Source organism: Gadus chalcogrammus, chromosome 2 (assembly GCF_026213295.1).
Source record: "Gadus chalcogrammus isolate NIFS_2021 chromosome 2, NIFS_Gcha_1.0, whole genome shotgun sequence".
Classification (NCBI taxonomy): domain Eukaryota; kingdom Metazoa; phylum Chordata; class Actinopteri; order Gadiformes; family Gadidae; genus Gadus; species Gadus chalcogrammus.
Genome location: NC_079413.1, coordinates 11,105,466 through 11,130,117, shown reverse-complemented (window position 1 = coordinate 11,130,117; position 24,652 = coordinate 11,105,466). Strand labels below are relative to the sequence as shown.

Here is a 24,652-nt window from a genome sequence, read left to right as displayed (position 1 = left end):
ATCCTTAGCATAGTGACTTGGACCCATTTTTACCAAAAAAAGAAAAAGCATATTTTCAGCATGGCTAAACGATTCAAGATTAGTTTTTCGTTCCCAAATCGTGAACCAAGCCTCTCAACTAGAATTATGACTCCAGCTGTAGAACGATGTCTCCTGTACAATGTAAGTCTACAACCTCACTTATAGAGGTTTTGGAGCAAATCACGCTGCTTTTCTTGACCGATGATTTGGCCCCGCTCCATGGGTTTCTTGTGTTGTTGTTTTTTTATCAACGGGGAGAATTATGTTTGTATGTATTTTATTTACCAAACATTTATTATATATATATATATATATATATATGTATATATATATATATTTCAACATCCATACAAATACACACATATATCCATAGCATATTGAACCCAAATGTTCCAATGCTTGCGCCACAATGTTACTCTAAGAGGTTTCTGGAAAAAAAATTACCCCAAATGACATCTACCATTGGTAGACACATTTTTCCTCAGGAGAACATCACATGGTACATATGACTAGTTGTGAGAAGCCTTGTGGTACGTACAAGTATCTAGGAGGTGATACAGGAAATGCAAATGTAAAATGCAGAAGAACCGACATCCATGAATGATATCAAGCAAATAAAGTACAATCGGATTGGAAATTTAACAAATATGTTCACTATAATTAGTTTGGGTTCAGCTGTTGATTTGTTTCATCCTTACAAATATGACAGATTAATTTGCCCACCCTGACAATCCATAGCTCAATCACAGCTCTGAGAAAAATACAACCTTCTGAGGCACGAACAAATAGGCAAAATGTTTGTGTTACAGGAACAGGAAGCAGGTCTTACTGTCATAACTCACCTACATCATAACTTTTTTTCCTGCACATGCAAAGAAAAATAAGTTGGCCACAAATAATGGAGGGGATAAATGTTTTGAGCAGGGGTTGCAGTTGGCCTGTTTGTCCCCGCAACAGGCTGCCATATAACCAGGTTGTCAGTAAATAAAGCGTGGATAGGGGGCAGAGGACCAGAGAGAGAGAAAGAGAGAGAGAGGTGTTGTCAGATCAAACTGTGGTTTCCCACAACATAACGTATGCATTCTTCTCACTGAGCTAGGGACACATCTAAAGCAGCGTTTTTCAGCATCATGTTATCCACACTGTTGAGTCATTTTTAGCAAAAAGAGTGTGGCAAAGATCCAAAAAATTGGCTGTCAAAAAAACACGCTGTCAACTCCTGAGCAGTTAACATGAGGAAAAAAGAAAAAAAATATATAATAAAGGGAACTAACCAGAGGAAATATTTTGTTATGATTTAATGTAAGACGATGCTTTAAGATTTAACCCGTGTAACAAGCAATCTGTTAAATCAAGAAGGGATAATGTTATTGGTAGTATCAAAAACAGGTGTGTATAGTACTTTCATTGTTTGTAGCGCAGCATTGATACAACCTAAAATTTCTTAATATTATTTTTAATATTCATTTATTGAAAGTTGATTTCCCTCCCCCCCCCCAGAAACTACTAAACTGAAACAAACAAAAGGATTATGGACGTGAAACATTAAAGTTGCCACTGCTTGGTCTTGAATTTAATTTTGACGTTCTATAATACTCCCTGTTTTAAAATTACAATCTTTAAATAACCTTTTCACAGGAAATATTTTTCATATTTTATATGTAGACCTAATCATTGTATAGCAACACCTGTGTCTTAAATCTTAAATATGAAATCAGATTTTTTAATATATTTAAAATCTCCATTATAATTTTAATCCTAAATGCCCTTAACATATAAATCTTATAATACATTTCTTAATTTTAGGAATATACTGTATATTAAGGGCATTATTATTAAATACCTGAGATTGAGATTGAAAATGAAATTTAGCATATAATTAACATATCTTGAAATTTTTCTGTGAAACGTTAACTAATTATGGAAAAATTCTTGCCTGAAAAAAAGAAGAAAATACACTTTAAATAAGTGCCTTAGTGAACACATTTACTGGCCAAATAAGAACTTTAACACAAATTCAAAAAACATGTATGCTTATTTGAAACATTCTTAAAGCTAAACAATCACTTAATTGCAGGTTGAATAGCCTAATTCAAATATGAACTGAATTTGATTGTTTAAAAATGTTCAACAATGTTCAACAATTATTTTTTGCGTTTACACAATTGCATCAGGAACCTTTTAAGAGAAGGTTAGTATTTCAATATAATATTTGCAATTACCATGGAAAAATCTTCGACATGATTTCAGCTTCCCATTTCAACTTTTGGGATTTGCTGGGAAGAACTAGGGTTATTGGAGTAATTTAAAATTGAACTTGGGCTTTGGACCTCAGAATAGCAGGACCATCAACATTGAAGATTGCGTGCTCATAACGTTGTCTGATCAACCACTGCTTCATGCTGCGGCAAAAGCTCGTCCTTGACGGTTGCACTTACGTCTGCCTGGTAGGACAATGACAAAGACAGGGTTAGGTTTAGGGCAACAATAGTAAATGTAAGCAATATGACTAAATGAAGAAGGGATGGGTAAGCAGTGCTAGATAGACAGAGACTGCAGTAATAACATCTGCTTTTCACTCACTGACTGTACACAATCATATTGTATCATTTACAATATGATATGAAAGACAATTGTCTGTTTAGCTGTTATAGAATTGAGGAGGCTGGTATTGTGTGGATAGCACACAACTTTGCTTGCTTTATTCTCTAGCTTTATACCCTAGCTCTTATAGCAAGGTGATATTCTATTCAAGTGATGATCTTCTAATAGAGCGAATTTCAAAGAGTCCTTTCCAATCAGGTTTTTGTTAAATGTTTTGCCTATTCGAGGGCTTCACAATGTATGGAAATGGGGTATCGTTTAATTGGAATTTGGTCTTGCAAAACCTTTTGCAAGCGACAGTACCAACTCAACACGCTTCGACTCTGCCCGCCTTTTTTTGTGTTTTGATCGCCAAAATTAGGTAGCCTATCTGGTACCTGGTACTTTTTTAGTCTCACCTCCGTCGCGGTTCCGAGAGCTGAACTGATACTTTTGTGTGACGTTAATAGGCTTCTGGCCACTGATTGGCCAGAGTGACGCCACTGGACGAATAATGATTAGCGCAATGTCGAAGCCTGACACCCAACACCCAGCACCCGATACCCGGCATCTTTAAATGCTATCATCAGCGTTCAGTCAACAATAGTGATTGATTATTGAACATGCATGATCCGCGCGCAAGAACTCACGTGGACCGGGACAGAGGTGCAGACGCTCATGTACGTAACCCTGTCTGTCTATGTGTCGCGTGGTCCTTTCTAGATAGAAAAACGACATGCCTGGAACCAAACCAAGCTGTGCCAAGGCGAGTTCAGCTGGTACTGTCGGTGGAAAAGGGGCATGTGATTGTGATAAAGGGACCTGACTTTGAATAGTTAGGTGACATGAGCTACATGCCCCTAGCTTCATATTACCTCTGTGTTTAGCATGTTGTTTCCATTCGTGCTATGACGACCACCAGGCTTTCCAGATGGATTCTTCTTGATCGCTGCCTGAGTGCCCCCTGATTGAATGGTGGTGTCCAACCCGTTCCCCTTTTGGAGACACAGCACCTTCCGGAAGCTCTGCTTGAAGTTGTCGGACAGGAAGCCGTAGAGGAAGGGATTTGCGCAGGAGTTGACATAGGTGAGGATCACACTGAAGAAGTAGAAGACAGCGCTGACGCTATTCTCGGGGATGATGTGTACCAGGTTGACAATGTTGGTGATGAAGAACGGCAGCCAGCACATCACAAACACCACCACGATGATCACCACCATGCGTGTCACCTTGCGCTCTGACTGGCGCCGTGTGGTCAAGCCTGCCCGCATGCTTGACGACCTCACCTGAATTTAGAAATTTAAGTGGGAATGGATTATCTTCATACATTGGCAAAAGAGAAAATCTGTAGAGCAGGAACTACGATAGACTGCCCTCATATGACTGTCTCTCTTCGACCATGCCCCCCTTTAGATTAACCAGGATTTTTATAGTATTTTAAACAGTTCATCCAAAATAATGCAGCTCAACAGGATAGGCTAGGGTGTTCAATGCTCAGCCAAGTGGTTCTGAGTTTGGCGTCAATCTGTTAAACGAAAAGCTAAAAATTTAATAGAAACACTTTACATTTAAGATCATATTGTATTAACAGATAAATGCCAGTAGTATGAAAGAGGAGCATCACAATACAATTTAACGGCGTACCTTAATTACAATGAGCAGGTAACAGAGACATATGACCAGCAGGGGAGCAAAGAAGCCCAGAATGGCCGTGTAGAGAATGAAGACTGTGGACCACAGGTCTTGGGGTTCAGGCCAGCTCATGTTGCAGGAGTTGAACCGGTCCTGGACATCTGAGTATATGGTGACTGGCAGCACAACCAGGAAGGACATTACCCACACCAAACACATGAAGACCTTGGCCACCTGTGGCCTTCGCCACTTGGCACTACGAATAGGGTGCACCACTGCCAGATAGCGGTCAATGCTCATCGCCGTCAGACAGAAGATGGACGTAAACTGGCTCATGGCATCGGCAGTCATGTACACTTTGCAGAGGAACTCCCCGTACAGCCAATAGGACAGTACACTTTGGGTGCCAAGGATGGGGATGCCTAGGATGTAGAGTTCATCGGCCACAGCCAAGTTGAGAATATACATGTTAGTCACTGTTTTCATCTTGGCATAGCGCACCACCACGTAGATTACCAGTGTGTTGCCCAGCAGTCCCACAATGAAGACAGTGATGTAGATTATGGCTGTGGCCACCGACCAGCTGCCGAAGAAGGGTGAGGCTTTATCATTGGTGTCGTTGGTGGGGAGATAAGAAGTGTTCATGGCGTTGGAGTTGGAGAAGTAGTCCAATTGAGGCGTGGAGGACGGAGACCTGTATGTCATGTCCTCGGCCTCTGACATCCAACTGTATTCATTCATTGTGAAGGTTTCCATTCAGGGACCTTTGAAACACAGGAAAGATGCAAGGAATGATTAACTTTGCTTTCTTCAATTTTGTTTGGGGCTTTGCATGGATGGCCGAAACTTAAATGCAATTCTGTAGGATCTTATGTGAGTGTACAAGTGTAATTTGAGGCATTCACAGTATGAATAGGGATGGGAATTGAGAACCGGTGCCGAGTCAACCGATTCCTTGGAATCATTAGCAAGCCTGCTTAACGATTCCGCTTATCGGTTCCGGTCATGGCAAATGCGTTATGAAGTCACAAACACGCTGCTTTGTTTTGCTTAAGAACGCAGCAAACATGCCGCTGCCGAGGAAGAAGCGTATTGTGCTTTCACACCAAACAAGACGGAGCGATGAGATCCCATACAAAGTGAACGTAGAGATCGGGCGAATTTTTCACGAGAGAAAACCGGCGACAAGTTTTAATTTGTCGTGCCACACTTTCGCCGTGCACAGGCAAGCGCGTTCACGAGGATTTGTGCCGCGACAAATTCGCTGAAGTTGAAATATTTCAACTTTGACGCAAATTTCGCATGATGACAGCCAATCAGCCTGACAACTGAGTGCCATGTGTAACGTAAGAGCCAATCAGCGTTCAACTGTCGAACTCAGTGCAGTGCAGTCCGGGGTGAACTGCAGCATGGAGGAGAAAGTGATTGTTGCCGTTTGCGACTCCCGGAGCTCTATATATAATATAATATATTTGTATGATATCACGGCCAACAGCTCTGTGTCCCTCCGGATGGCCGTAGCGTGGGGAGCTCTCATAGGGATTGGGCTTCTCGGGGTTTGTTTACCGGCGTTGCTATAGTTTCCGATCTTGTGTGTTACAACGGTTTATTAGGTAGGCCCATCTAATAAATCTCTGTCTAATCAATAATAATACTTATATATAATACAATATATATATACAATATATAATACAATATATAATACAAATATAATACTTATATATAATAATAATACTAATACTTATTTTCTCACCCAATGAGAATCGATAAGAGAATCGATAAGGAATCGGATCGATAAGCAGAATCGGAATCGGAATCGGAATCGTGAAATTCTTATCAATTCCCATCCCTAAGTATGAATGAATCTACTGGCATGGGCAACAAGCTCCCTATATATCTTCTAAGAGAAAATGATTCCATTGAAGGCTCTGGGCATTCAGCCAACCTGCCGTTTCTCCTAATTTACTCCTTGTTGACAACAAACATTGGAACAATCAAGGAGAACCAGTTCAACATTTCTCAGAAACCTGGCCATGGGGTAACGACAGCACCAGCAAGAAAAAGACTAAGATTGACAACTTTATTGAAGTGGCAATCCTATCCTGTGCAAGGATATCTTTGGGACAAACATAAACAACATAGATTTAATTGTTATGCAAACAATCTTATCCAATGCAATTTTCTTTTAACATTTCATTTAGCAGGTAGGGGTTAGGGATCCTACTCTGGTATTCCTACAGGTAGATAGTAGACATTGGGGTTTGGACCCACAACCTTTTGATTAAAACCCCTTAACTTCTTGAACCCTAAGAAATTAAGAAATTCTGCATAGCAGTTCCTCCAAATGACGGAGGTTACAGACCATTTAAAATTCTAATCCAAAGCCGTTTTGGCTTGACGTATTGCTCAATGGTCTGGTGTGGTTAAGGTCAGACTAAGATAAGATAAGATAAGATAAGATCAACTTTATTGTCCGACAAAGAGAAATTTGTCCTGTAAAGTGCATTCGCTTGGGATGTGGCCAGCTCCACAATAGGGGAGAATGACCTCAACACCCCCGCCCTCTCTGTTTCTAGTCAAACTGACACAACAAGTTTAACTTTTTTGCTTTGGCCTTCTTTCAAACTCACTACTTTTGTTGAGCCTCAATTGTGTCTTTCTTATTTGTTGTCTGTCATGATTGTTTATTTGAATGACTTATTACGGTGAGTTCTTTTGGTGACGATAGAGGCTTGTCAGGTGAGTCAACAATCACCAACTGTGGTCCTCACACTGACTTTTTGAACTTCAGGGAACTTAGTTCAATTTGATTAACCACTCACAAAAATCAACTATTCCTTAATTAATAAATTAAAAAGATTGAAGACCAGCCTAATCCACCAAGCCCCTCACAAAACACACGGGCAATTATGCAGGCACGCACGCAAGCGCAAGCACACACACACACACGCACACGCGCGCGCGCACACGCTCGCACGCACACACACACGCACACGCGCGCGCGCACACGCTCGCACGCACACACACACACACACACACACACACACACACACACACACACACACACACACACACACACACACACACACTACTACCTATCGTAATGCACCTTTGTGGCACTTAAGTAGAAATTAATCGTTTATATTTTCTTTTAATCTAGATCGTAGGTAGTTGCGTTAGGGGTTTGCGCTGGGGGTTTTGACATTCTCCTGCACTTGTATGTGAATGCTATTTTTAAATATGTAAGTCTTCTTTTAGAGTATTCTTTCATTGTGCGCATAAATAAATTACAACTAAAACTAAAGTAAACTACAAAATGTTTTTGGAGTTAATAGTATTAACTCAGAGCCCAGTTCATTTAGGACAATGGAGTAGTCAGTTTGTTACGAAAGGGTGACCTTATGGTAGTTGGTGGAGGCCTGCTTGTTCCACAAATAATATTGACATGACGTCCAGATGCATTGAACCGCTCTACAAAACACAGGGATGACGCGCGTCCCGCAGCGATGTGTGTTGACGAACACAAAAGTTGGTCCCCGTGCGACTCCGATCGCTTGTTGACACATTTCTATCAACAAGTGCTTCATAATAAGCCAGAGACATGCTCGATGTTGGCCTAATATTAACTCAAGTTTAATTAGACCATAATAAATTATAGGCATAGGCCCAAACGACGAAATGAACACTTCCTTTGTTTTATTCTGATATGACAACGGTTGTTGAAAAGGATGCGAAGTATAATAACAAATTATGCGACATAAAGATATCGTGTGACTTACGACATTCAGTTTTTCATTTGCTAGTTTCTCCCGAATAGGCCTCATGAATGCGCGTATTCTAGAATCATATCCTAACATTAAAGTAATTGAGATCATAAAACACATTATTTAAAAATAAATAAGAGGTTATTCCTGCATGACATTGGCAACAATAACTAAAACTGTTTTAATTTTTAGCATGAAAATAACTGAAACAGCAATTTCACAGCATGAGGGGTGTAACTGTAAGATACTGTCTGTCTCATTCACTATCTATGGCACGCAACTCACTCCACGTTTGGCTTTGGTAGCAGGCTGTTTGTTATTTCAGCGAATACTTAGAAAAATATTTTAACAAAATCCTCTCTTTCATACTTACATGAAGATCTCTGTGTTCTGCGTCTTTTTTCTATGTATTCCTTCCCAAAAATCCACAAGACAAAATATCCTGTCGCCTGAACTGACATTATGGATTACATCTAAAATCCCGACCATGTTATGCAAACATAAAATAGCCCAACTAAAACAAACGACGATGCCCCAAACAGCAGTTTTTTTAGTTATGGTTGAACTCTGGCGAAGTCTGATGCTGTCGACCACAGTGGTCTGCTGGTAGGCTATTTATGTATTTGGGGCAAAAAACACGTTACCACTCCTTTGGACCAACGAGACACTCCCATTATTTCCAGTTTCCTATTGTTGCATGATTGCCATCAGAATACGTAGGTAGGAAGAAAAAACCATCCTCGTTATTTAAATTGGGATGTTTATTTTTCTAACAATAATAGGGACGCAAATAGTTATTCAGACTAATTGCATTCCTTTGAAGCATCAAACAACAAAACATTCAATTGGGGAAAATATCTGAGTTAGATAGACATGTAAACAACAATAAATATATGAAAAGAATAAGCAACGATTTATGGCAGTATTACTTTATTAGTCTTGCTCCTCGATTCAGTTCGTTTGATAATACCACACACAAACACACACACACACACACACACACACACACACACACACACACACACACACACACACACACACACACACACACACACACACACACACACACACACACACACACACACACACACACACACACACAGCCTTCATAAAACTAAAAGATGGTCCATCACAGTGATCTAAACTGTTTACAAGTACACCTTCAATGTAGTGTCTGATCTACATTATTCATAATTTTAACAAAGATTTTCATCAAATAAATTGACCGATACAACTGTCAGGCCCCCACAGGAGGGGGAAACGGGGAACCGTACAAGCTGTGTACATTAAGAATTGGACTTTGTTGACCTCAAATTAGGTGGTAGTCGTCGGTGGAATGAGCACTTTGAGGAACTCCTGAATCCGACTAACATGCCCTCTATGGGGGAGGCAGAGCTTGAGGCCGATGGGGGTTCTATGTCAATTTCCCTTGTGGAAGTCACTGAGGTAGTCAAACAACTTCAAAGTGGCAAAGCCCCAGGGATTGATGAGATTCGGCCAGAAATGCTGAAAACTCTGGGTGTGAAGGGGCTATCTTGGCTGACACACCTATTCAACATTGCATTTGAGTCTGGGACAGTGCCAAAGGAGTAAAAAAACGGGATGGTGGTTCCCCTGTTCCAAAAGGGGGACCAGAGAATGTGTGCCAATTACAATAAATTACAATCACACTCTTCAGCCTCCCTGGAAAAGTCTACTCTAAGGTGCTGGAAAGGAGGGTTTGGCCCATTGTAGAACCTCAGATTGAACAGGAACAATAAGGTTTCAGCCCCGGATGTGGAACCACGAACCTGCTCTCCACTCTTGAAAGGATGGGAGTATGCCCTTCCGGTCTACATGTGTTTTTTGGTTCTGGAGGTTCTTTGGTTCGGTGGGCTGGGGATCTCATCACTGCTTTTTGCCGATGATAGGGTCCTGATGGCATCATTGGCCTGTGACCTTCAGCACTCACTGGATCGGCTGGGATAAGGATCAGCACCGCTGAATCTAAGGCCATGACTCTCAGCAGGAAACCGGTGGATTACCTACTCCGGGTAGGGAATGAGTCCTTACCCCAAATTAAGGAGTTCAAGTACCTAAGGGTCTTGTTCACTAGTGAGGGGACGATGGAGCGAGAGATTGGCCAGAGAATCTGAGAAGCGGGGGTGGTATTGCATTCGCTTTGTCGCACCGTTGTGATGAAAAGAGAGCTGAGCCGGAAGACAAAGCTCTCGATCTACTGATCGATTGTCGCTCCTATCCTCACCTATGGTCTTGAAGGATGGGTGAAGGTCGAAAGAACGAGTAGCGGGTTTTCTCAGGAGGGTGGCTGGCGTCTCCCTTATAGATAGGGTGAGAACCTCAGCCATCCGTGAGGAACTTGGGGTAGAGCCGCTGCTCCTCTGTTTAGAAAGGAGTAGGTTGAGATGGTTCCAGCATCTGCTTGGAATGCCCAGTGGGTGCTTCCCTAGGGAGGTGTTCCAGGCACGTCCAGCAGGAAGGAGGCCTCCGGGAATACCCAGCACTAGATGGAGTGATTATATCTCAACACTGGCCTGAGAGCGCCTCGGGATCCCCCCGTCAGAGCTGATCAATGCCGCCCAGGAAAGGGAAGTCTGGGGCCCAGGGACGGACTGGCCATCGGGCATACCGGGCATTTTCCTGGTTGGCCGAAGCATACCGTCGTAAAAAACATAAAATCAATAAAAACCAGTTGATCAGCGGCCCGATTGACACTGGGCGACATGCTTTGATCATGGTGGGAGTCAAAATTTAGAAAAATTGAGTCTAAGCACAGTGCACAATGCAAACGAGTTTATGAGTTCCTTGTGAAGTGTAATTTACACAAATCTAGAAGAAGAAGTATTACCTATATAGTGCACTTCAGTCATTTCTAATTTAAATATAAATGATTTAGCCGGCATTTACTCCAAACAAAAGAGCACAAGAGTAAAAATTCCATTCATTTTCACCATACAGGTTTTGATTTTGAAGTTAGAGAGTTGGTTCTAAAAGCTGTAGAGGAAATGAGCTCTACATGTTGAAAAATATGTTGATATATAATATATGATTGAAAAAAAGATGCTAGGAATACATAATGCATTTAAATTAATTAATGAGCCTGAATTCACATGAATACACAGTTTTGTATCTTTGCCTTTTCTTCAGTTTCCCAAATAATTGTTTGCCCTGAATCAAACTTTTAATTGTCACGACTACCATGACGAAGGCTTGGTTCCAGGCTTAAAACTCTTTATATAACGATTTTACGAAAAAGTAAACGCTGAAAATTATGGGGAAATTTAATTCCGAAACCAGAGCTGTTAAAAAAGGTGGACACTGCTACGCTCTATAGCTTTGTGGCAGTTGAGCTGTCGTAAATTGTGTTGTTGCCGTAAATAAAGCAGCACCTCCCAGAGTGCCGCCGAGGCCGATATGGCATGAAACAACGCCTGCGCAACACTCTTCGCGGAGATGTTGTGCAACGGAATTGCTTCCGGGTATCGGGTTGCGTCGATCAGGACTAACACAAATCGATACCCGTGTGCGGAACGTTCTAATGGCCTGATAATGTCCATGCCAATGCGGTCGAAGGGTGCTTTCACCAGGGGAAGGGGCCGCAAGGGAGCCCTGGGGACGGCCGGGGGATTCACCAACTGGTACTCGGGGCAGGATGCGCACCACCTGCGCACCTCCGCCCGAATCCCTGGCCAATGGAACCGGGCCATTATCCGGTTAAGTGATTTATCGTACCCCAAATGGCCCGCCATTGGGTTATAATGCGCCACCTGGAAAACTATTTCCCGGCTGCTCCTGGGTACCAGCCTCTGGGTGATAACCTCCTCACTCTGGGTGTCACGACTCACCCGATAAAGCCTATCCCTAACCACCATAAAGTGTGGGTAAGTCAGCAATGCGTCTGGCCGGACCCGACTCCCATCAATTACTATCACCTGGTCGTAGGCTGAGCTTAGGGTAGCATCACGAGACTGCTCGAGGGGGAAATCCTCCACAGGTGGGAACCTCGGTGCTGGGACCTCGGGTTGAGGATCCCCCGCCTCCCCCGATCTCTGAGCAGCGTCGGACGCCCCCGCCTTGGCGCAGAACACAGCAAACGCCTTACATGTCCCTACCTGTCGTTTCTGCATCCCCGTAGTCCCCCTAACAGCCTGTGGAAACCCTGCCCAATCTAACCCAAGAATCAGGGGATGCGTGAGGCTCGAGCTAACCGCCGCCTTGACACTAGATTTTCTCCCCCCATAACGAATTTCGATGGGGACAAAAGGATACTCGTGCACATCGCCGTGTATACACCTCACCGAAACGCTTGACGCCACCACCAATGCCTCGGACCGCACCAGGCGCTGAAGGATCATGGTCTGTATGCAGCCCGAGTCCAAAAGTGCCTGGTACGTACCCCGCTGTATCCTCACCGGGATAGAGTACGCCTCACTGGGACCGTGGGGAGGAGACGGGGCACCGGTGACGCGGACGACCTGGCCCACCTTCATTAGAGGGCAATCCCGCCGGAAGTGACCAGGCCGCCCGCACCGCCAACATCCCTCCCCTGCCGTCTGAGCGCCCGTCTGCAGAGTGGGGGTTGGAGGTGATTCATGTGCCCGCTCCGGAACGGGGAACCCCCCTCTCGCCCTCGGCGCCGGACTTGGCCTATCCCGCCGTAGGGCAGCTGCACAGGTGCGTGGGACCGGTGTTGGGCCATCGGTGGGGGCTGCAGGTGGCTCTCCGCCAGGTCGACCACAGCAGAGAGGCTCTCGCGCTGGTGGTACCTGACCCAGGCGGAGGCCCTGGCCGGAAGCCCCTCATCGAACCTCTCCAGGGCCACCTGCTCCACCACGTCTTCCGCCGAGTTCTGGTCCGGAACCAGCCACCTCCTCGCCTGGTCCCGCAGTTGCTGGGCAAAGGCGAAGAGACGGTCCCCCTCGGTGAAAGCCAGCGTCCGGAACCGGGGCCGATGTTCTTCCGGGTATAGTCCCGCTGGGCCCCGGCCGGCAGACTGTGGGCCGCAAGCTGGGCCTCCCCCGTCAGGAGCAGCAGGAGACGGTGAGCCCACTCCTGACGAGGCCACCCGGAGACCTTGGCCACCCCCTGAAAAGTCTCCAGGAAGGCCTCCGCATCGTCCGCCTCCCCAAACTTTGGGACGTGGATGATGGCCACGGACCCCGCTCCCCTGGGTCCCTTGCCGCGTCCCCCGGAGGCGAGGAGCTCCCGTAAGACGGCCCGATCGGCCGCCAAGGACTGGGCCAGCTCTGTGAGCACCTCGCTCTGGGCCTGCTGGAGCTGGCCCTGCCGTTCCGCCATCTGGGCCAGATGCCCGAGCACGCTTCCCAGCGGTGACTGGTCCATGTCTGCGCTCGCCCCACATTGGGCTCCACTGTAGCAGGATCAGTGAGCGTGCGGAGACCAAGTTCGTCGTCCCTCACTGGGAGCTTGTTTATTTAAATGAAAAGCAAAACAGAACAGAGGCTTGAAACTATAAATCAACAATGTCCGGGAGAGTCTTCGCGTTCAGCGCTCCGCGATCTGCAATCTCTGCTGGGGATCGCGTTGGATCTCTCCCTCTCTCTCTCTGCTCCCGGTTCCTCCCAACAAAATAAAGCAGGCACATAAATACACACTCCCTGATTGGCCTGATTGCGAGCAGGTGCCCGCAATCAGGCCCAATACCCCCAGCCGATCCGGTGTGCTCCCAACCTGCCCATACTCCCCCTGCAGGCCAGACGCCGCACGTCCCCCCACAATATCATTCTAGTAGATTTGAATCCCCTCATTCATATAAAAGTGATAAATAGGAGTACAACATAGCCTGGCTCCGCCCGCCTAACTACTTCCGCTCAATTTTAATTTCCCTTCAGTACTACGTCTGGGTCTGCGGTATATTATTGGGTTTTCTCCATCCAAATTTTGACCGATTTTTGACTCTCTCGTTGACGGACATCTTCACGCACAGTGTTTTCTTTGTTTACAGCCTGTGCGTAACATGATTCCCGGCCAAACGATAGCGATTGGTAATGGCAGATCCAGAGTGGCACTGAGCAGATCCAATAGTTTTAAACTTCAACAGACACCCGCCTTCAAGTGAGTTAACGTTTGTCAATTGAGTGGGTCCAGACTCTCTGTGCAAATGAAATGAAGTACGAGAGTCTGGCAGGACAAGGCTAAGTACAACAGGCCCCACTCGACCAAAACGGGTGACCTGGCTGTGGGCCGTGGTAACTGGAATTTAAAACTAATAATCTGGTTCTCTATTCCTGATTCCTATAAATATGCAACTTGTCATGATCATTGCACTCAACAACAGAAGTCAATAGTCAATACACACTGGGCATTAGGAATAACCTCACACATGAGGGGTTTATTGCCTCGGCGGTACTTGGTGAGGCACTGTTCTGTCTGGCTCACCTTAGAATAAGTGTCTATTTCCTAGCTAGCAGACCAAAGTTTACACCAAAAACAAAACAATTGACGGCAGCTTAGCTGTCACCTGTAATGTCGTTTTGGCAATTAGTGTGTTACAGTTTATTGTAAAAGCCGGCAGATTAAATTATCTGGGGGCCCAGTGACACAAAGTCCTCAAGACTTTGTGTCACCGTGGGACATTTATCTTCACCCATCCATCAATTAATTCATAAATTGAACAAGACTTTCATATATCATCCATTCATCTTTCTGTCTAACTGTCTCACCATTCATCCATCCATCCTACCACCAATCAATGGTTCCATTCATCCTTCCATCAATCTGTCTACCTGTCTCACCATCCATCCATCCATCCATCCATCCTTCCATTAGTTCATCCATCCGTTCTTCCTTCCATCGATCCATTCCTCCATCTATCACTTCATCCATCCACCCATCCATCCTATAATCTTTAAACCATCCATGTATTTTCCTGGCTTACCATTCATCCAGCCATCCATCATCCATCCATCAGTTTATTGAGCCATCACATCCATCCGGTTTTACAATACTGCATTGTGGTAGGTAGTTAATGTTACAAGCCACAGCTGTCTTATCCAACTGTATCCATGGTTTGACAATATTTGTCATGATGAGGTGTACAGAGCGAGATGAGAAGAGCTTTTTACATCTACCAACGACCATGATGTTGCAAGGTTTGTGGAATTTGTTTCCCTCTTCGGCCACCAACAACAACGCAAATTAAATTAAATCCTCCACTTGGAGGTGCTTGGTTTCACCTTTAAAGGCACCCAGTGCAACTTTATGTAAACATATAATGAAAAATAAACATTCAATTTCTAGTCTTTTTTACACGTAGTAAGTTTCAATAACTCCATACCATTACATATCGACATTCAAGGAGCAAAGATGAGGCGTCGCTGTGTGGTGAGAACTTATAGAAAATCGTAAACAACAACAATCGCCGGTGGGGAGAAGCCATTTTTCCATTGACTGGAAGCCTGCTTTATTTATTGTAGGTTACAAAAAATAAAGAAAATGGCGATATTGTTGTTGTTATCGATTTTCTATCAGTTCTCACCACACAACGACGTCTCATCTTTGCTGCTTGAATGTCGGTATGTAATGGTATGGAGTTATTGAAACTTACTACGTGTAAAAAAGACTAGAAATGTAATGTTTATTTTTAAGCCTCGAAAGTTGCACTGGGTGCCTTTAACATACTTCTGTCAGGACAAGTAACCAGGGTTCATCAGTGCTTATCTTGGATGTGTGCAATCACTTTTCATACAAATACAAATTATTCAAATGCAATTTTGCCACTTTTGGCAACGTTGCAGAGAAAGAAATTGCGATGGTTAATTATAATTTTACATCGAATGAATTTATAAATAATTTTGACAGACAAAAGATATTGAAGCCTTTTCATTTCGAGCACACTGTCATACACTCCCATTTTTGTGACATTAAAACTCTGATCTATGGCAGCAGAGGGTGTCCCCCCCCCCCCCCCCCTTCATTATTTCGTTTTTTAAATTTTTTTATTTAGGTTTTTCTCTCACACGGTACAGTTTTAATGCTTGTCACCATTCTATAATCTGCTGCCCTGGCCAAATAAAATGAGGGATGGAATGCGTTCAATTCATTATTTATTTATTGGTCAAATGTATTCAATCACAGTGTTTGAAAAGCACTGAGACAAGCTATGATTAAAGGAACGAATAGAATACCGGCATGTAGATAGCTACCAACTTTTACAAGCAAGCTATTTCTATACAAATGTTAATATTTGATACTAAATGGGTTTTAAATGGATCCTTTTCAAGACACACAGGAAGTAATTCATATGATTTGGTCACCCTGGATTAGGACGAGCTGTATTAACTAAATCAAGGCATCAGAATGGAACAGTTCTGGTGTATCAGGTTCTAACATAACAATGCACTCAGCGTTCTTGGGATACACCTTCATCGGTCGGTATGTCGTCTGCATCAATTCAAAGGTTAATTGGTATATTGATAATAAATTCGCAGAAAGAATCATTGTCGAAGTGTCTCTATTGTCTGCATCATTTCAAAATAAAAGTGCTCCAACTTCATAAAATAGCTAAAGGAATCTAATATTTTTGTGTAGTATTTTGAATTATAGTATTAGGAATAAATAACGAGAAATGTCCATGGCCCGAGGACTACCTTCAAAGGTTGTGTACCATGTCAGGTGTCCCCCATGTGTTTGATGAATGGTGTATTCCGTCCTAACTTGAGGCTTGAGGCCAGAACACCATGCGTATGGAGAAAACACTGTCGACGGTGTAGACAATGAAGTTAAAAATGGACATAAAGGTGACCACGAGCAGCTTGTTCCACAGGGCACTGTCGTTGAGATTCCCTTGAAAGCCGTACAAGGGCCAGATCACCATGGCAGTCATGTACATCATCGCCGCCAGCACGTTGGACACAGTCACCACCATCTCGAAGGACACCGGGAAGTACGAGAGCAGCCGTCCAATCGTCAGCAGGATGATGAGCAGAGACCATATGAAGCACATACAGTAGACCGCCACGCACCACTGCAGGCCCGGAGACCCGGAGAACTTTGCGGGGTCCAGAGAGGTGAAGATTATGCAGGCCACAAAGGTCTCCAGGATCTTCAGGAGACCTGAAACGGTGGACAGGAAGCCGCTGATCTGCCCGCGGGGCCGCAAGCGGGTCAGCACCACCTCGGCGCCGTATGTTAAGAAACAGAACCACGAGGTGACTGTGGCGCCTATCTGCCGGGGGCAGGTGCTGCAGGTGAAGAAGGCGGGGTAGATGGCAGACGCTGCCAGGCACATCAGGGCGGCCAGCATGGCGAAGGCGGTGGTGAAGTCCTCCCAGGACACCGGCACCTTGTCACTGAGCGTAGTGAACTCTAAGATGAGGATGGCGAGGGTGAAAAAGCAACAAAAGGACCAGGTAAACATGCACCAGGCCCAGTAGGAAGACTCCGACGCAGTGACCCCAACTGATGCCACGAGTCCAAAGGACATGCAGGTCAGGACGAGCGCCACAATGCGCAAAATACCCACCGGATCAGTGAGCGACCGCACCGACACGTTCATCGTCAGCTGCTCGTTGATGTCCCAAGCGAATGCGCTGACCTTGTATTGAGCTCTCCCCTCTACACTGTCTCTGTAGATCTAGTCTCTCCCTCAGGTGTCTTCTAACATATCTTCATTCCACATGGAACTCCAAACTCCTCATATCCCTGCGGGTACTCATCCAGCTCCTGTCCTGTCCTCTTCTTCTTTCTTGGGAATTGCCTTAAAACATCGATTACTTTTCTTAGTTCTTTCTTAAGACTCGTCGTGTTGAGGAAAGGTGTGCCGGAATGGAAACCTGATGGCGTGTACTCATCCCGAACAAAGATAGCCTCTGTGTGTTCTTATCTGTGTCATTTATGGTCGCCCCTCCTTTTATGGCTACGTAACAGTACATGATGGACTCTGGTCCCCGAGCTTTAGACATGTTGAGATGCTTATCTGCATAGTAGCTAAGGCACAGTCGCCAAATAAACCTAACTAAATAAAAATAACGCCAGTGCATCCCTACTGTTCAGTATTACTTGTAGTGCTTTTCTGGATTAGGTATGAAGGATTGGAGAGTGCCGGGTTGATGGTGGAAGGGAGAAGGAAAAAATGGACGATAAAGATGAGGAGGATGTGAATGTATTTGTGTTTCTCCCTCAGAAACACAAATACACAGAATGATTTACACAAATGATTGACTAAAGTTTATAGCTGCATTTGATATACTCAAGATGTAGTAAAATCTCTTTTTGCTTTTGCTTTCGTTGGGTTTGCTATCAATGCATAACTCGACACAGTATTGCTTTAATTAACCCATATTTATAACGGGTTAGACAGGAGAACCTGAGAACATGCATTCCACCCTTCAGGGTTTCTGCACCTAAACACACATTGGTAAACAATGCAGAGAAAACGGAGCGCGAATCAGGTTGAGTCAGTCTATAAGGAAATAGGTGCGTAAAGAAGCCATTTTTATTGTACAAGCCACACTGAGCACACCTTATTAAAAATTCAATATCAGATCATCATGTCATCGGCATATCTTCATTGTATGTGCCACAAAGGTCATGTGAATATCAGTCCATGTGTTACAAACAAAGGAACGGAGGCAATCAAATGCTGGGAGGGAGAAGCCCTGTTTGTTGTCTCGGCAGGCTCTATAGAGTGGCGAAGTCAGCCCATTCCGGTAGAGCCCATGGGAAAAATATGAATGGGTTTCAATGGAGAGAAAGTAATTATTTTCTGGTCCCAGTCTTTATATGCCCTGGATTACACATATCTTGTTTGTGGATTCAAATGATAATTTTTCATGCAAAGAAAACTAAACATTTCCGTGAAGAAGTTTGATAATGTTAGTTTTTGTGCGAGGCTGCTTTGTGAACTATAAGCTCTTTGCTGCTCTCCCATGGGGGGAAGGGGCGGACATACGAGCTCTATACACTGCAGTACAGGTCAATCAATCCCACACCTGCCCACAATCTCCTAATTAGGAGGGAGAGAAACAAGGGCATACACACAGCAGGGCCGGGGTCAAAGACCCGACTGGATCGTCACAAGGGATATGAGGTTGATGCTTGCCACGAAAAACCTTAAAGAGGTCTGGCACGGTGGACAGGAAGCCACTGATCTGGCCGGGCTTGGTGCGGGTAAGGCCCACCTCGTGGTGTACAGGATGACAGGATGAAGGCCAGGCAGGAGGTGACGGTGTCACTGATCTGCCTACTGCACAAAGAGCAGGCGAAGAAGTAAGAGCAGATGATTGAGGCAGCCAGCACCTAATATATACAGAGAGCTGAGTGGTTAGCATTGAATTCGATTCAGTGATTGTATGGAACCTAGACGGAATTAGGTGACTGAGTTAAGCAATAGATCACGCCAGGCTGTGGTATGTGCTCATTATACCACTGTTAAGGGGCGTTGTCCGGCCCCGACGCGCAGCGGAGCACTCTAGGGACACCTAGTGGTGGAAGAAATTATGATGAACGCGTTTCCAGTCATTCCATACCCAAAATGTGATTTTTGATTAATGTGCCAATACAACATAAACCATTTGAGAATTGAAGTCATTTCCGTGATACATGTGTGTGGGTGTGCCATTCATAAATATCTCCAGAGCTCCTGCTAGAAAATAAATCATTTGGCAAAAGAGAATGTCTTATCAGCTACAGTACTAATAATCAGGGCAGACGGATTGGGGGTGTAAGGTGGACAGGCTTAGGGGGGCCCAATAGACAGAAACTTGATTAAATATCATAACAAAATAAACACAACAGGAGGTGGAAGGGACTTCATCTTCATGGATCGCTGCTGATGCAAGTGGAGATGATTGTACCTGTATATCACTTATCACTTGACCACACTCAGTGGTGAGCCTTTTCACAGCTTCATCAGCCTTGGATGGAGTGAGGAAGCCGAGAGTTTTAAAACGTGGGTCCAGGAGAGTAGGGAGGGTCAGGATACTGGTCTTTTGCCAGTGTTTAAGGGATTCCATTAACTTCAGTTGTGTTGATTTGTTGAGACGTTTGGCCATGTCAGTGTGGATGGACCCAAGCAGTTCACCGAGGGTTATTGAGACCATTTTCAATAATTGATGAATCTTAGAGGCTGACACCCTCTTTTCCTCTGACAATTCAATTGTAGCCTCATTAAATTGGCCAAGCACACCAAGTCACTCCTTAATTATGGTAAACTCCATTGGCGTCAACATGTCGACTTCAGAAGGGTGAGAAGCCTTAGCTGCACTTACAGCTTCTCTCTCTGAATGCAGCCTCTCCAACATTATGTAGGTGCTGTTCCACCTCGTCTCAACCTCCTTCAGCAGCTTACGCATTGGTCTTCCCATGCGTTGCTGATCCTGGGCTAGACTTTCCTTTACACAGAAAATAACGTATTAGTTGGACAGCGCTAGAACAGTCACGGCAGGATAATGATATAGTAAAGAGAAGTGATGTTCCAAACAAAGAATATGGACCGAAAGAGTCTTACAATTCTTCTGGCACTTGTATGCAGATGCTCAAGTCCAGGGGTGTCATCCAAGGATTTCTTTACCATCAGGTTGATGGCATGAGCAATGCAGACAGCTTGTTTTAAATGCAGCTCCCTGCCACATGCAAGCATGTACGAAGTTGTATCAGTAACAGGACAAGTCACCTTGTCCCTGATGCCCCACTTCTCCATAATGGTACCCTTAGCTTCAGCCAAGTTATGGGCTGTAGGGGGGAAATGCTGAACCCCAAGCAGTGTGGTCTTCAGCACACCATCTGCAAAAAAGTGGCAGGTGACAGCAAGATAGGCCTCCATTTTCATGGATGTCCACATATCAGATGTAAGACTGAATGCAGTAGCCTGCCGAACAAGGGCCTTGGCCTCCCTTTTGCCTTGGTGGTATAGCGGTCCTCCACCGTGGCCTTTAAAACCGGAGAAAACAAGAACGCTTTTGAGCATGACTTTTAAAGATATATATGATGTAGGTTAATGAACGATAACATAATAATATATTATATACCTGTCTGGTGGGCAGGACATATGAAGTGTCAAGTAATTTTACCAGCCCTCTGAATCCCTGGTCTTTGACCACAGTAAAAGGCTGGCAATCCTTCACCACCATGTCCACCAAGGCCTCGTCCAGTACCCCGTTCCTGGAAGCTGGGCAAAAGAGACAAAACAAGTGAACAAGCAGTAACCTAATGCTATAGCCCTCTTATAATGCATCATCCATAAAAAAAACGCACCGCACCTGTGCATGTCCCAGCAGGTGCTGTGGGTGTCTCCGCTTTCTCATGAAGGGCACGGTAATGCCTCAACATGGAAGATGTATTGTTATTGTTATTATAACCAAGAAGCTTGTTGCAGTTAAGGCATTTCACCTATAAAAATGAAAACAACCAATGCAAAAGACAACATTAAAGAACATTATGCTGCTACTTGCCAAACCATGCTTCAAAATGAATAGCAGTATGAATAGGCAAACCATATTGGGAGAAATTAGATCAAAGTGCTCCGAAACAGGGGAAAACCTTATTTTTTTAGCAAACTCCATGATGACTTATGAACTTGATATGTTGCTTGATACAACCGCAAATGCAATGAGTTTGTATTCGTATACGGGACATCTTTATAGTCTAAATGTCCCGCCGATACTGAACCCATATTTCGAAGCAGTAGTCCGAGGCAAAGCCTCGAACGACACATGCTACGTTATTTCGCCAATGGGAATCCTACTCGAAGCGGAGCTTGGCTGTGGGAGGAGCCGACATACTCGACACATGCCCTGATTTCTCGATGCAAGCCATAACATCAGTACACAGAGCTTGCGTGTTGTTGACGGATGTCACAATCTCTGTGTTCGTCAATCTACCTATCGAGTATTAAAAACAAGATGGCTTCGACGGGTGAACTACTGATGGTATCGTGTGTATGAAATGTCCTTTTTAATAAACAATCTGTACACTTACAAAGTTATCAATGCCTTGTTTTATATGTTAAGACCCTTATTATACCACCAAATAAGTGTCGGTCTACTTCTAGCCTTGTAAGTGGTTTAAAATAGTGATTTAGTTTTAACCACGAGACATGCCCCTATCGTTCCAAGTTTATAGCGTTTTGATAGAATTGCCTAAAAACCGCCAACTTAAGAATGCGTCAATCTGTGCTTTTTTGCTCCAAAACGAACATTCCAACTCGTTATCATACCAAACATATCCCAAATCCATTTTACACCGGATTTCTCCTTTAAGAAGAACAATAGATGAGCGCTGCATGCAGCACTCAACTAATTAGCTGTGCATGTTGAAAATATGTTGACATAGAATATATGATAAAAAATAAAAGTAAAAATATAAGATATAGCACTAGCAGTAGTGCTATAAAAGTATAGCACACTTTTGAGTAATTTTGGTGGTATTAAAGCTAGGAATACAAAATGTTGAATGAATACGTAACTGGAATACGAGACTGAATTCACAGGTATTATAAACAAGTAACGTTATTATGCGGTGATGGCAGTCATGTTGATGACAATGCTATAAACCTTACACAAGCACACACACACACACACACACACACACACACACACACACACACACACACACACACACACACACACACACACACACACACACACACACACACACACACACACACACACACACACACACACACACACACACACACACACACACATAATATATGACACAACTTTTATCAATAAACAATATAATAACGACAAAGGATATTGCAAGAAATGGGCTAAACTATTGGGTTGTAGTATGGGATGAAATATAATGTACACAGTCTTGTACCTTTGCCTTTTCTTCTGTTTTCCATATTATTTTTTGCCTTGAATCAAATGTTTTATGGTCACAACTATTGAACTTTAAATGTTCTTTTAAATGTTCTTTCAGAGGATTCTGCTTGGGTTTGAAAAGTTTTCAAAATAATCTTTGTGAATACAGATGAGGCCTGCACTGCTTCGATAATGCCCATGGCTCCCTTTGTAGTGGTGTAATATTCGTCCCTGGCCATTAGTTGAGAATAGACAAAACTGAAATTTCTACTTCATGAAACAGGTATAATTGAGAAATTCTGTAAAAAGAAAGAAGCCTGCCCAAATGTCAAAATATGAACAATTGGCCTATAGCCATAAACGTTATGTCCCTAATGTTGAAAATAGGCCTACACAAAAAAAAACACAAAACCCAACACATCTATTCTGAACAGCAACTGGAACCGTTCAAGAAGAGGTGGTTCTGCTTGGACACCCAGGACACGAAGCAGCTTTACTACATAGGCCGCTTGGTGAGGACCGACCCCCAGAAACCCACATACACACCTTGCTCCACCCCTTCATTCTCATCCATCCCTGTTGTGCTTTCCATTTTAATCTGATGGCAGAACTCAGAGGAACAAGGCAACATTTTCATTGGAATAGCAAGGAATGGCTACACTGCAAAGGAGATCACTCCGAAGAGCCCTTGTGGGTATAAGTGGAAGTGCAGTATTCTGCCGGAGACGCCTCAGAGGGTGTTTTTGTTCATGTGTGAGCGGGAGCGGAAGCAAAAGCAGTGGCTGGAGGCCTTCAGAGAGGTATAATCCAGGCCCATGGACCCCCAGGATTACACCGGTAAACCACAAGAGATGAGCTGTATTTTATAGAGTTCAGTTGAGTTGTGCAGCTGATGGTTTAATTGGAATGTAGGGGCGGGGACCTTTTTTTCTCCCCAACTCCTAGTTTAAATATGTACAGAATATACACTTCTATGGGTTTGCAAAACATCAAGGAATATTTTGAAATGGGTTTCCACATCCGTATCAGTGACTAAAATGAGCGTGTCGCGGGCAGGTGTATCAAGAAATGATTTATAAAGAGCAAAGGGTTTTATTTTACTGAGTCAAGTTACTTACGTGGGTAAAAGGTTTAATAATGACTAAGGACTATATTATAGCCTATATACAATTAAACTATAAAAAAGAATGACATTCTGTTGTTGATTTTGTAAATTGTTAATGCTGGTATGATGTCAAATGTTAAACGTGTGATAGTGCAATTCTTGTTTTAGTTGTGAACATTCAAAGAAGGCAAAGATGAGCTGTACGAGGTCTAAGCCACAGTTAAGTGACAGCTGGCAGACATTTAGCTGCTGACTGCATCACTGCAAATGTACCTGGCTCTACTGTCATCAATTCTCTGGAGTGTGCAGAAGTGATAACAGCTCATGCTCAGGATTTCCATGAAAGTTGACCTACTTAACACACAACAACAACAGAAACAACAACACACTGCTGAAGCTTTCCATGCTGTGGTTTAGTTGTGTTACCACATCGAAACATGGTGCTGGTAATAAGACAAAGCAAAATATGGAACTCTACGGCAAAAGCATATTTTAAAGAGGCTGGCAATGAAATGGCAAATGGTTGGCCAAAATGTTGGGGAGCGACAATGACACCCAATGAAAGCCGTATAGTCAATGAACAGACACAAAAACCCTCCAAAAGAATCCAACTACATTGTAGGCAAGTTTAGACTGCACTACCTCTAAGTGACAATGGCTATATCAGGAAACCTCTCAATTAAAATGGCTTTCTGTCTCAATTGCTGATGCCCAATAATACTATGCAACTGTCTTGTTATTTCATGTTTAATACCAGCGTATTTGAGTAGAATTAGTAT

General features: G+C 43.8%; 2 protein-coding genes across 2 annotated transcripts; both read right to left on the bottom strand.

Annotated features, from left to right (window-relative positions):
• Positions 1 to 270: 270 nt before the first annotated feature.
• On the bottom strand, positions 271 to 8,602 carry LOC130374107 (somatostatin receptor type 5-like). Its single transcript, XM_056580695.1, has 4 exons — positions 8,374 to 8,602; positions 4,249 to 5,000; positions 3,480 to 3,890; positions 271 to 2,465 (listed from the first exon to the last, which is right to left on the bottom strand). Exons 2-4 carry the CDS (start codon positions 4,990 to 4,992, stop codon positions 2,391 to 2,393), a joined length of 1,230 nt encoding a protein of 409 aa, XP_056436670.1. The 5' UTR covers positions 4,993 to 5,000; positions 8,374 to 8,602; the 3' UTR covers positions 271 to 2,390.
• Positions 8,603 to 16,058: 7,456 nt separating this feature from the next.
• On the bottom strand, positions 16,059 to 17,817 carry LOC130403705 (myeloid-associated differentiation marker homolog). Its single transcript, XM_056608133.1, has one exon. It carries the CDS (start codon positions 17,515 to 17,517, stop codon positions 16,672 to 16,674), a length of 846 nt encoding a protein of 281 aa, XP_056464108.1. The 5' UTR covers positions 17,518 to 17,817; the 3' UTR covers positions 16,059 to 16,671.
• Between the last annotated feature and the right edge of the window lie 6,835 nt (positions 17,818 to 24,652).

Bases quoted from the DNA above. Each gene is read 5' to 3' on its own strand.
- LOC130374107 (XM_056580695.1), bottom strand. From the start codon at position 4,992: ATGGAAACCTTCACAATGAATGAATACAGTTGGATGTCAGAGGCCGAG. The intron at 3,891-4,248 runs GTACGCCGTTAA...TTCTAAATTCAG, and splicing joins ACCTGCTCATTGTAATTAAG to GTGAGGTCGTCAAGCATGCG. The intron at 2,466-3,479 runs GTAATATGAAGC...TTGTCCTACCAG, and splicing joins ACAACATGCTAAACACAGAG to GCAGACGTAAGTGCAACCGT.
- LOC130403705 (XM_056608133.1), bottom strand. From the start codon at position 17,517: ATGAACGTGTCGGTGCGGTCGCTCACTGATCCGGTGGGTATTTTGCGC.